The 12,945-nt window shown below is 64.5% G+C and overlaps 1 protein-coding gene across 1 annotated transcript; it reads right to left on the reverse strand.

The window, feature by feature from the left end:
- Positions 1-3,252: 3,252 nt before the first annotated feature.
- Positions 3,253-11,855, reverse strand: OVOL1 (ovo like transcriptional repressor 1; the record flags this gene model as incomplete). Its single annotated transcript, XM_084238693.1, has 4 exons — positions 3,253-3,548; positions 3,752-3,941; positions 5,523-5,740; positions 11,756-11,855. The coding sequence occupies 4 exons, from the start codon at positions 11,853-11,855 to the stop codon at positions 3,253-3,255; spliced, it is 804 nt and encodes a 267-aa protein (XP_084094819.1).
- Positions 11,856-12,945: the final 1,090 nt, after the last annotated feature.

Genomic DNA, 12,945 nt, shown 5'->3' on the forward strand with positions numbered 1-12,945 from the left:
TCTCCCTGTTCTCGGCAGCCCCACCTCCCTATCGACAAGGGGACCCTCGAATTGACTAAAACTCCTAATTGTTTTATGACTTTACTTTCTTCTGACGTTACTTTCTTCTGATAATATATGCTGGTTGTAAAAAAATGTGAAAGCACATAAAAATACGAAGCGTAGCCTCCACAGCCCCACGGTTGCCGTGGCCTTCCCACCCGGGACTGGTCCGTCTTCAGGGGTGAAGGTGGCGCTCTGCCTCCCCCCGCCGAAGGCCTGGCCTGGGCTTTCAGCCTTGTTTTGTTATCGGTTCCCTTGGCTTGAGGGTGGGGTTGGAAAGAGGCCTGTGGCGTGGACAGAGCTGCCACGTCCCTCTGATGGACGCAGAGGGACGCCTGCCCACCCCTCTCTCGGGGCCTCGGGTTCCACTTTCCCCAAACACCGCTCTCCTTTTGTTCATTTAGAGTCTGTTTCTCCAGCCCACTTGGCCCCCCTCTTCCCCGGAGCCAGAGAGCCCTTTGTGGGTTCCAGAGCGTTTGTGGCCTGGCTGCTCCGCCGGCCCTGGTCTGTGCTGACCTGCCTTGATCCCACCTCCTCCCGTCCTCTACCTGCAGTGGCCTGTCTCCCGGTGAGGGGCCCCTATACTGGCTTCGTTGTTGTCATGGCGCCCGTGCTGGGTCCTTGAAATGGGACTGTTGGCTGCCCTTCCCGGGGTGGGGACTCACCCTGGTGTGCCTCGCGCTTGAGCTCTTCTGAGGAGTCTGAGGGAGCAGAGGCAGGAAGGAGCCCCGCACTTCAGGAAGAAGCTTGTGCTGGCCTCCCCCTAAAGCTGCTGCAGCAGCGGGTCAGCTGTGTCCCCAGCCAGGGTGGCTCTGCTCACCCGGACACGCAGATGGGGCTTTGCTGACCTTCTAAGTCTGGCGGCGCCAGAGATAAGGGAAGCCCTCTGCCCCTGGCTGCTGTCTAGGGAACGCCGGGAGACGGGGCTCTCTCCAGCCCTCTGGGCGTCCTAGGAGCCCGCCGCAGACCAGCATCTTCCTTTCCCCTCCAGCACCAGCCTCCTTCCCGGATGGATACAAACACCTGGCTGAGCCTGGCCTCCTCCATCACCAGGCAGAGGTGTGACTGAAGAGCTCTACACCGGGACTTGGGGACCAGGGTCCTTCGTGCCAACACATCTCCCCACGGGAGCCTGGGTAAGTGATGGGGAGGCCAGGTAATCTGCTTCCTTCCCGTCCGAATCGCCTCCTGCTCGCCACCAAGCGCAGCCCAGCTGACCGTGGTGCTTGCGCCAGCCCCAGTGCAGAGTGGCACCTGCTTCTCTGCCTGGGGTGAAGGCAGCACTGGCCTCAGAGGGTGTTGGGAGATCAAGCAAACCCGGGTGTGTCAGACACTCGGGAGGGAGCTGGCATAGAACGAGGGCTGTGCACAAGGGCCGCCCTCCCTGCCCACCCACACCGGGGATCATGGCCCCTGAGGCCCGAGTGACCGTGCCTGCCCGGTGGAGAGCCATCGGCTGGGGTGGGGGCGCGAGGTGGGGGAGAGCTTGGGGGCCGGCCCAGGGGTAAGGGCAGGCCACCTCATCTATGTGGGTCAAGTCCATGTTGACCTGAGGCCCACTGGTGATGGAAAAGGCTGAAGCTTTGACTGGAATGTACCAGTTTGATAAATTACCCTGTGGGAAGAAAAAGTGGCCCCTTAGACAAAAAAGCAGATGTGCGGAAAACGATAGTTCTTTGATTTTAATAGTGGGGGGGTGGGGGGAGTTATAAAACAAAACAGAGAGCCTTGTGACTCCCTCGGATTGCAGTGAACACCGGGGTACAGAAATAATGTAAACAAAAGTGTTTCCAGTCACGTTATTTATACTGTAAGGCTCCCAGGACACAGCGCCCAGACCCTCCATCGTCAGCCCGAGGTCTCTGGAGACATAGGAGAGTTAGGATTGACTGGGGCCCCAGGGGCCACGGCTGGTTCTGCCTGGGTCTGACTTCTGGGGGGCCTGCCCCTATTCTTTGGGCATCTCTTCAGTTTGTCTCCTCCATCTTTGGCTGCCTGGCTCCCCACCGGCATCGCTCCCTGTGGCCCTCACCCCTTTCCTGTTACTAGCAGGAAACCCCACCAACCAGGAGCCCGGCTGAGTCCCTCAGATGGAGCCAGCTGGCCCAGGGCAGACTCCTTAGGTGTTAGAAGAGTCAGAAAAAAGGCTACAGAGTAATTTGTCAGCCATCTAGACTGTCCTCTCTCTTAGGCCTCTGAAGTATCTGCTTGTTATTCTGTCCCAATTATGGCAACTGTCCTAGGCTTCTTGATTCAACCAGGAGAAGAGCAGGCGCTGGCCCAGCTGTGCTGCTAGTGCCTCAGCAAGGACCCAGAGCCTCACAGGTGCGCCCCCACCCCAGGCTCACCCGAGAGCCACTGCTGGACAAACTCTCCATCTCCAGAGGGAGCTGGTCCATGGAAGGCCTGTTATCAGGAGACAAGGCAGCTCTGGGTAGCCCCAGAGCGGAAGGCGAGAACAGAGAGCACAGTGCATCCTCAGGCAGGACCCGAGGAAGGTCTTAGATTAAATATCTGGGGGGTCGGAAGGAGGGGTCACCGGGCAGCAGCCCAGGGCCCAGGCCCAGAGGAGGGCGAAGCGTCCTGGATAAATAGAAGCGCACGGGGAGGGAGGAGCCAGCTCGTCCTCTCTTAAAAATAGTTGCCATCGGCACCAAAAATATATTAATATCTGTACATTTGTCATCTTAAAAAAAGGAAATAAAACCTCCTTGGCACCTTAGAGTTGATTATTTAAAATGAGGTGATATGTGGAAAGGCCCGTGTATGCGGCTTGCACACACATCACAGGTGTGTGTGTGAGAAGCCCCGCAGGCCTGAGCACCGGGAACACTGCTGGGGCCTCGTCAGCTCCCCCGCGGCTGTTTGCTGGGGGTGCCCATCGCCGTGCTCCAGAGACAGAGGCCACAGAGTCACCTTCAAGCACCTCCTCTGGGAAGGAGTCTGTCTCCTCGGGCTTGCTGCTTCAAACCCAAGGCAGCCGTGGCCTCGGCCCCGCCTCGTGCTTCTACACCTCTGCCCGGTCAGACCCGCCTCGGCCGTGAGACACCCACGCAAACACAAGTACAGGTCAGTTGGGGCCTGCACCAGCCTGTGTGCGGGGCTCCAGTCCGGACCCCCGTTGTCCAGCCAGAGGCCGCAGGAGGGCGCGCAGCCAGGCGGCGGGGAGGCGAGCCCGGCCCTCTGGGGCCTGCCCAGCCAGCCGGCTGCTCAGAGGTGGTGGCCGCCCTGCAGCAGGGAGGTGACAGTGTTCTGCAGGGCCACAGCCACCTTCTTGGAGGCCTTGCGCAGCAGCGGGCTGTCAGGGTGGTGCTCCTTCAGGTGTAGGACGTGGCCCTCCTGGCTCTCAGACGTGCAGCCACACTCCTCACACACGTACAGCTTGGCGCGCCGCTCCTTGTACGCGTACTTCTGCTGCACGCCGTGGATCTTCTTGAGGTGGGACTCCAGTGAGCAGCGCTGCGTGAAGGCCTTGTCGCACAGGCTGCACTTGTAGGGCCGCACGCCTGCGGGGAGGAGGCCGGGTCAGGGCCTGAGGGAGCGGCTGCCACTTCCCGCCCACTCACAGGCCGGGCCCCCCACTGGCTGTGGAGGCCCGTCCAGCCACCGCGCCACCCAAAAAGGCAAGAACCTGACACCGAGGAGGACATCGGCTCGGGGTACCCAGATGCCCGCCAAGGCCACCCAGGACGCCACTGGGTGCTCTTACCGGTGTGGGTGCGCACGTGTCTCTTCAGGTCGAAGGTGTCGTTGAAGCCCTTCCCGCAGTAGGTGCACAGGTGCCTCTTGACGTCGTTGTGACACTTCATGTGGCGATTGAGCATGCGCTGGTAGGTGAAGGCCTTTTGGCAGATGTGGCAGCTGAAGACATCTCCGCTGGGACTGTCCCCCAGGGTCACCTGCGGGCAAGACCGGCATTTGTGACAGACAGCTGGCAGTTGGCAGGTTGGGAAGGGACGAGGGCCACCCCACAGCCCCCAAAGAAAGAAGAGCCTGCCCCCCAGGGGTGACACCTCTGCGCCCTTTGCTCCCAGAGGAGCAAAGGTGCTAGCAGTGCGGGGGCCTCCTGGCAGGTTCCTGAGTCACCTCTCAAGGTGGCCACTGGGCCCTTCTTCACTACTTGGGATGGGCAGCTCCTGCCCTACACAGCTGGCTGATTCATCCCGGCAACCATTTTGTAGAAATTTCTTTCCGTTAGCCCACTTTGCCTCTGTCCCTTTGGCTCTCCACAGTCCTGCCGGGGCAGTAGGTGCACAGGTGCACTGGAGCCCTCGGGGCCGGCCGGGCCCTTGCTTTGACCGGGTCAGGCTCCACAGGGTCTGGCTGGAGCCCCTTTCCGCCATGATCACCCTCTTCCTTATAATACTGTTCCTTGTAAAAATATACATATAATTATGGAAAATCTGCAATTACGCAGACGTGGAGACAGGCACGAGTCCGGGGCTTGTCACTCCAGAGGAGTCTCATTTCATCTTTCCCTCCCTACCTCCGTTCTGGAGTATGTTAAGCGAGTCCTGGACACCCCTGGCCCCCAGGAGACGTGGCCCCAGAGCTCTGCCTCCCTTTCCGACCGGAGTTTGCTTATACTGCAGCAGCCGCATGGCTGACACCTCCCCCGAGTCCCCTGGGCACCGGGAGTGCCCGTCACACCACCTGCCTGGCTCTGCACTGCTCGGGCACCAGGCACAGGCCCCTTGCTGCTATTCAGGGCCCCCTGCCCCCGCACCTCTGCTGCCCCTGTCTGCGCTCTCGGGGTACCTGCCTGCCCATGGGTCCCTGGTAGGAGGTGGCACCCAGGGGATGGGCTGTCTTTCTGGCAGAGAGGTTGTTCCCCTCTTGTTACCCTACCCCCTGGCCTCCACAGGAGGGGAGGAATGAACGGCATTCTATTGCCAGTGTCTCCATCTTTGGGCATCCAGGTGGGCACAGGGAGTGTCCTGCCACCACATCACTGCTGGCGGTGCTGCAGCCCCGGAGCTCTCAGGAAGGCCATGCCGCCTGTCTGTGCTCTGCTCTCAGCAGGGCAGCTCCCTGGCCCGCTGCCCCCCTTCCTGCTCTGGCTGCGAGCGCAGCGGGCGGCTTGCCGGAAACAAGGCCCTGAAGGCCACGGGGCAGGAGGGAGCACTGGTGGGCCGGTGACCACCAAGCACCAAGGGGACCACAGGGCAGCACAGGTGGGGACCCGGGGAGGGTGGCTCAGGCTCCCTGCCTCTCCCAGGGCTTCTGTGTAAGGAGGGGACCCCCGGAAGCCAGAAAGGGAACGAAGCCACCCCGGAATGAACTCATGGTTTCCTCCTAATACCTGACATTATACTTCAGACCCACTTATCTTTCTGTCTGCCCTCACCCTGCACCCCAGCAGCGCGCACTTCGCTGTAGAAACCCTGATCCAGGGCCAAGGCACCTCTGCCGAGGTCCCCCGTGGCCCGCCCGGGTCTGCACATGCACCCCAGTCCCCAGAGACGGCGCAGGCCCAGTACCTTCATCTTGGGGCGCAGGGAACTCTGTTCTCTGCCAGCCGCGTCTGCCAAGCGGCCCATGTCTTCAGAGGGCAGCTGGGCCACCACGCAGGGCCCCGGGGCCACGCTGTAGCTTGAGTCTCGAAGGCTCATGTCCAAGGCCAGGGAGCAAGAAGGGGGTTCGGCCACCGATGGCTCTGGCTCCCGGTAGGGCTGTGGTGGGCAGAAGCCCAGGCTGACTGGAGAGAGAGGGGACAGCCAGGTGAGGACTGGGCAGAGAGAAAAGGATTCTCTTGGGTTTCAAAAAGGTTCCCTGAAATGAGCTGCTGGAGTCTCCGTCCCTCCCCTTGCAGGCATGAGGCGGGGCAGGGCTCCCCGTCCACTACACGCCACGCCTCCTTCCTGCTCCATTAAGGTAATTACAGGTGACGCCAGCCAAGCGCCACGGCCCCTAGGCCTGCCGCTGAGTCACTGGTGTCTTAGCGGAACTGGGAGGACAGCGCCTGCCCTGCCAATTATCCCTGCCCAGTGCCTGCCTGCCCCACCTGGGCCTGTCCCTCTGGATTCCAGGCCTCGTCCACACTCCTGGGGGGGCCCTGGGCCCAGGGACTCATCCTTGTCCCAGAAGGGACCCTGGTGGTCTGGGCCACTGCGGGTCTCCTGCTTCCAGGTAGATGGAGTGGCTGGCCTCGGGGGGCTGGGGGGGCCCTAACGCCCTCCTCCTCCAGGCCAGCTGCCCCTGTGCTTGTGGACCATCAGGACTCCACGGTCCCCACTCCTGCTGGTCCAGCCTGGCCAGGTGGGGTGGAGCAGGGAGGAGGTCAGGGAGCAGCAGGTGGATGCGGCCTAACAGTCTCCTGGGCGGCGGGCGGCCTGCCCGGTGGTTACGCAACTCTCCCACAGCAAGGACCGCTGGCTGGCTGGCTGGCTGTGAGAGCTGGGCTCCTGGCCTCCACGCTGCACCCCGATACCTGGCAACCCTTTTGATGCAACAGCTCCCCAAGGCAGACACCTCACACTAAACGGGGCCAGAGAGGCTTGGCCCCAGCCTGACGAGAGAGAAGAAGGCAGAGCTCTGTGACACGGAGACCTGTCCCGGAGCCAGCGGAGCGCAGTGGACAAGCAACGTCTCCATTAAGTCAGTGTTTTGCTTCCCAAGGGCCAAGCTCTGGAGGGCCAAACCTCTCCAGAGGGACAATTTCCAGGCTCTAGAAGGCAAAATCCAGAGGGGCCTAGGAAGGAAAGGATGGTGTGGTCCAGGGAGAAGGTCTTGGGGTTGAGTTAGGGGCTTGGAACCACGACTAAGGCCCTCTGCGTCCCCGCCGGGGCTGGAGAGGCCAAGAGTGGAGGGACCCCAGGAGGGACCACCGAGGGGCAGGAGGGTCGCTGCCTGGACTATTCCAGGACGGTGGAAAGGTCGCAGGGAAGGCAGAGGCAGTGCTGATTGGAGGAAGGTGAATGTGAAAGAACGAAGTTTCGGGAGAGGCCCCAGTGCTCGCCCCCTCAAAACACAACAAAGGTCTGACAGGAGAAGAATGTGCCCGCCCAGAACCCGTTCTGCGGGCACTGGCGTCCGTCTGTCCGGGGACTTTAATGAGCCACCTCATTCCGAGAGTTGATTCACCGGTGCCCGGCCCTGGCCTGGCCTCTGAGCTGGCGGGCGCCTCGCTCCCAGCCTGGACGGCTGGACCGCAGGCCTGAGCTGTGGCCCCTCTCGCTGCCCTGCAGGGCCAGGTCTGCCCTCGGGCGGATGGGGGCGTGTCAGGGTGCAGGCGCGTCTGATGCCAGTTCACAGCCACCGGAGAACTTGGCCAAGAACTCAAAGCTGAATGACGACTCCCATTTCTCAATCCAGGTAGACAAAGGAACCTCTACCTTCCGCCGCCTTTTAGTACCGGATGGATGTGGATAACATGCACCCCAAAGCTAGAACCAGGCCGCCCTGCCTGCCCCTGGCCGCACACCTGCACTGGGGCAGTGAGAGCAGGTGAGGGCTCACTGGTCTGCGCCCCCCAGCTCCACTAGGGGGGTATTAGCGACTTGGTTTCCCAGGAGTCAGGCCAGCTGGGGAGGGGACCTGCTCTTGTGCCTGCCGCTCTGGTCCCAAAGAGACCAGGGGATGCTGGGTGGAGGGCAGGGAGGGGGCCTCTGCCCCTGAGCAGGCAGTCGGGGGCAGAAGAGGCTGCCAGAATGGGGGTGTTCGCTCATCCCACCCACCCCGCCAAACCTGTCTCCCTCCACCCCTGTGAGTGTGCCCGTGTGGCCACACGCATGGGCGGTGCTCCCCGCGTGCCGCTCCTGTCCCTGGGTGTCACCAGTGGCAGGAAGCCAGAAGCAGAACTGGTCGGGGCCCTGACATGCTGCTCTGTCCCCTAATTAAAGGTTTCCGGCAAGGCGGTGGCCACTGTGGCTGCTCACCGCCCGCCCACGACTGTGTAGTGTGGCAAGGCCAAGCAGCCTGGCCCTCTCCCTGTTCCCGGGGCTCCCTTCGGTCAGGCCCCCCTGTCTCCACCTGGATGATGTGGAGGGCACAGGGCCAGAGCAGGGAAATGGACACGAAGGGGCCTCCTGCTCCCTTAGCTCAGCAAGTCCCCCCTCGGGTTGAAGCTGCTTCCCCGCTATTGGACTGAGTGCCAGGCCCCACCCGAGCTAGGCCTCAGGCCAGGGCCGGGCTCTCTGGGGAGAGCAGGTGAAGCAATGCCGGACACCCGCCCCTGGGTGCCCTGCCAACCACACGGTGCCTGGGCTGGTCTGGAAGGAGCGAGGGGTTCACTCAGCTCTGAATGGGGGCATCCGGTGTCGGCACAGTCCAGTTTGGTGTTAGGTGCTCTGGTCAGGAGTCAGGGTCCATCCGGCCCAGCAGTAGCCTCGCAATGCCAGCCTGGCAGAGCGGGCGGCCCTGGAGATGCAAAGGGGTGTCTCCTGCCTTTTGTCTCCTCTGCGAGCTGTCAAGAGCAGTATCTCCCTCCTTCCCCAGCCACTGTCCACACCGTGTCCAAATGAAGGTAAAACTGGGCCTCGGCCCTCACACCCAGGTGGACGGCATTTCCATTCTCTCCACCTCCTGTCCCCCGGGGATGGGCACACCTGGGGGCTCCATGCGGCCCTCGTGGCCAGCCAGCTCCCCCAGCCGCCTGGCCGCACTCCGCTCCACGCCTGGGCCCAGCGGACTCGCTTGCACCCGCTCCCTCTCTGGGATCAACAGTCTGGCAGGGGCCTGCCCCGTCACCCAAGCTTGTGACATCGTGGGTGCTTGGGTGACGTGCCCACAGGACAGTCGGAGCCCCCGTAGGCCCCTGCCCGGCCCGGCCTGCTGTGGCGTCCCCATCGCTGCGTGGCCCTCTCCTCTCCCCGGCCCACAGGCAGCGCCTTCCCAGCCAGCTCTTCCCAGGAGAGGCAAGAACAAGATCTTCGAGGCCGTATCGTTCCTGCCTCCACGTGTCCTCTGGGGCCCAAAGATGCCTTTGCGGACCTTTCTAATCCAGCCTGGAAAGGGAGCTGCTGGCTTCCCACACTGGCAGAGCCAGGCTGGGGAAACGCCAGTCTCCCACACGGCAGCCAGGGCCCCCCGGGCCAGGTGTGTTGGGCAGACGGGCTGGGGGGCTGGAGCCGCCAAGTGGTCCCAGCGCACCCCCTCTCTCGTTTCCCAATGGTCACTAGAGACAATTCTCTACCTGCCCCCGGGGGCTGACCCTCTGGAGCCACTCTGGGCCTTTGGAGATGCCACTCAACAAGGGGCCCGGGGGCCAGGCTTCCCCGCTGTGCTGCCTGCGTCCCGCAGTCCTGGACTGGACTTCAGCGCCCGGGCACAGGTGTCTGGGCTCATCCTCAAGAATCCAGCCTGCTCCCAGCACGCCGGTCAATATTGACACAGAAAAGGAGGAACGCCGGGGAGAGGGCAGGGCCGGCACCTCTAGAATTTGCCTCAGCCAGAGAGGCTGGAGAGCTGGTCAGACTGGGGTCCTGCTGTCCGAGTGGCCAGGTTGGGGCCCCAGGCCTCCTTCCAGGTGCCCTCCAGTGCTGTGAGGGTCTCCGAGGGCCCTGTGGGGGAGGTCAGAGCTCAAATGCTTCCCTGTCCCCCGCCTTCCCGGCCCCTCCCAGCGGAACGGGTCCATGCAAAGCTGGTCTGTACGTGCTGACTCTGTGAAGTGGGGTACAGGAAACGTGCCCAGTCGGCTCCTGGGGTCACGGTCCGCTGGGGATGGAATGGCCCAGCCAGGGGACAGGCCACCACAACACCCCCCCCCTCCAGCCATCTGAGGCACCCGAGCATGGCCAGAGAACATTCCCTTTCTCATTTCCAAAAGCTGTGGGAAAACAGCCAGTGGGCCACATGGCTTTAGAGACAACATTAAGTTCCTTGACTTCTACCCTTTACTTGACCCTACAGGGCTCTCCCTCACCAGAGCGAAGAGGGCGAATTCTCACCAGCGCCCTGGAGGGGAGGCCCCGGCCAACATCCAGGGGCCGCCCAGCAGGCTCCCCTCACCTGGACAGCGGCAGGGACAGACTGCCCAGAAGCCCTCCTCTGCCCTGGTGGGACAGCGCCTGGGGCCAGGGTCTCCCCAACACCCCCACTGTGGCCGCCAGAGCCCCGGTGGGGAAAGTCACCGGGACGCCAGGAAGTCAATGGTTTGAACAAATGGAATTTCTTTGTCCTTTGTAAAAGTCAACACATGATCTGTTACTGATTGGGATGTGAAATAAAACTAAAAATAACAGCGCACGGAGTCTCTCGCAAGGCTCGGCTCACCTTTAACACAGTCCAAGTGCAGGTTATCAGATCCCAAGGAGCAGCTGAGCAGCAAGTCAAACACAGCGAGGGAGGAGGCAGGCGGGGAAGGGGGCTAGGCCCCGGCCTGTCCGGGAACTTGGGAGCCAGGGACTGCAGTCCTGGCCCACGCCCTAACCACCCCAGGTGAGGAGGCAACTCGCCTCCCTATTTGTATCAGTTTCCCCGCCGGGGTTATCTGGGACTTCTGGCACACTCCCTTGTTTTGAGGAGGCTGTAAAAGCAGGGCCGGGCACTTGAGATAAGGTGAAGCTGTGAGACACAGTCGGACAGCGCCATCAGATTCTGGCCCTGGCGCCACGCAGACCGCCCCGCTACACCCACTGCCTTCAGCAACGAATTCAGGAGGGAAACTGAGGCAAGAGCCCTCACAGGGCCCCTCACTGCCCTCATTTCACCACTTTCCTACAGGGCCTGGGGCGGGGCGGGGAGCCTTCCGATCAAGGGTCAAAGTCAGTTGGTTAATTACCACCTCTCCCCCTTTGGAGGCGCTGGGCTGGGTGTTCGGTGTGTCCAGCACCCCACCCCCCAAGGCTGGGGAGGGGGGTTCGCAAGGAAAGTCGGCAATTTCCGGAGCAAAGATTTTGCTGGGGCTGTGGGAGCTGGGGGAGGACGCACGGCCCAATTCTCAGGTCACACAGACGATGCCCCAAGAGGAGGAAACAACTCGGGTTACTCATTCACGCGGATACCAACGCTGTCAAGGCGTCTTCCGAAAACAAGCGGGGCGGGCGCTTCCCGGGGCTGGTCCCGGGCTGTGGGGTGGACTCCTCGATCCACTGTCCACTCGGTTGTGTCAGTGCAACAAGGAAGGCGCCGAGTTTCCAGAAGAGGCGAGACCTGATCGCATCTTTGTCTTTGGCGCAAGCGGGGCGCAGCCCGGCGCTTCCCTCCGTTCCCCACGCACCTGGGCCCGGGAGCCCCCCGGCGACGCTGGCGGGGACTCTCCAGCCCCCGCTGTCCGGCGCGGGGAGCCGGGTGACGCGGCCGACACCGGGTCCTCTCATATTCTGCACAAATCCCGCACGGAACTGCAGCTCGCTCCCTGCCCCCCCGCTGGCACCGCTCCAGGGCCCTCCTCCCGCCTCATAAAAGTCCTAACTTTCTGGATTTACGACGCCGGAGCGGAGGGTCGCGGGAGCGGGGACACACCCCGCTGCCTCCCCTGCGCCCCGATGCGGGCCGGTGGCGGGGAGGGGGCGCGGCGCGCCCGCGGACGGCCGGGGACCCGCTCGGCCCCCCACCTGTCGGTCCCGCCCCCGCGCGGCGCCTCCCCCCGCGCGGCCCCGTCGCCCCTGGCTCCGGGGTCCGCCGGCCGCGGCCGCTTAGACGCCCGAGGCCGGCGCCCTCCCCGCGCCCGCGGCGCGCTCCTCCTCGGCGCCTCGCACGCCGCAGCGGGTGCCGGCGCCGCCAGCCCTCGGGGCCCGGGGCTGCGGGGGGTCGGCCGCGGGCGGCGCCCCACCTGGCACGTAGATCTCGCCGCGCTCCTCGTCGGGCAGCTCGCTCCAGTTGCGCTTGCACGTGGCCACGCACGGCTTCTTCACCAGAAACGCGCGGGGCATCTTCGAGGCTGCGGCGGCCCGCGCGGGGCGCTTCCGAGGGCCGGGGCCGGGGCACCTCCCGGGCGAGCGGGGGGCGGGGGGCCGGGCCGGGAAGACCCGCCGAAGCGCCCGCGTCCCGCGGGAGCCGGTGCCCGGGTGGCCGGCGCGTCCCCGGCCGGGTCGCTCGCAGCCAGGTGCGCGGCGGCGGCAGGCGGGGCCGAGCGTCTCGGGCCGGGCGGGTCCCCGCGGCGCTCGCGAGTCCTCAAGTGCGGGCCGGGCGGCCGGGTTCGCGCTTTATTGGCTCGCGGCGCGGGCGGCGGGCGGGGGGGGGGCGGCGGCTCATTAGCGCGCGGCGGCCCGGGAGCCACGGCGCATGCGCCGGGAAATAACGGTGACGACCCGCCTCGTCGCTACCTGTCGAACCGGTTTCCACTCCGCTGCGGGTGAGGCGGCCTCGCGGCCGGGCGGGGTGCCCGGGCGGGGGCGGGGGCGGCTCCGGGCGCCCGGCTCCTGCTGCCCTGCCGGTCCGCCCGCCGCCCGCGGGGACCTCCCGGCCCGAGCGCAGAGTTGGCCGCCGGAGTTTCGGCGGAGCGCGGGGCGGGGGGCGGGGAGGGAGGGAGGGGAGGGGAGGGGGGAGGGAGGGGGCAACGTTACTTGCACCGGCGCCCGCGCGCTCTGCGGGTGATGAAATGAAACTCACTCAACCGGGTCGGCCCGGCCCGGCCCGGCGCGCCCCGGGCGCCTGGGGAGGCGCGAAGCCGTCGGGCGGGAACGGGCGGCCCGACCACACTGGCTGAGCCGGGCCTCGGCCCGGGCGGCCCTGGAACCCGGCAGGCCGGGCCCGGGACTCGCCGGGCGCCTGCGGGGTGCAGGGGCGCAGGACGGGAAGGCGGGGCGCGCGCCGCTGGTCCCTGAAACAAAGCGGGGAGCGGCTGGCTTGGCGCCCCGCGGAGAGCGCCCCTGAGAGCCTGCTCCCCGGCCCGGGAAGCAGGGAAGACCTCGTGGAGAAAGGGGCGGTTAAGCTGCCCTGAGCCCACCGAGACCCTGAGTGTCCAAGCACCTTCCTCATGGGCTCACCCGCCACGCTCTCCCCCTGGGCCTGCAGCGAAGC

This window comes from Talpa europaea (genome assembly GCF_964194135.1).
Source record: "Talpa europaea genome assembly, chromosome: 1".
Classification (NCBI taxonomy): Eukaryota; Metazoa; Chordata; class Mammalia; order Eulipotyphla; family Talpidae; genus Talpa; species Talpa europaea.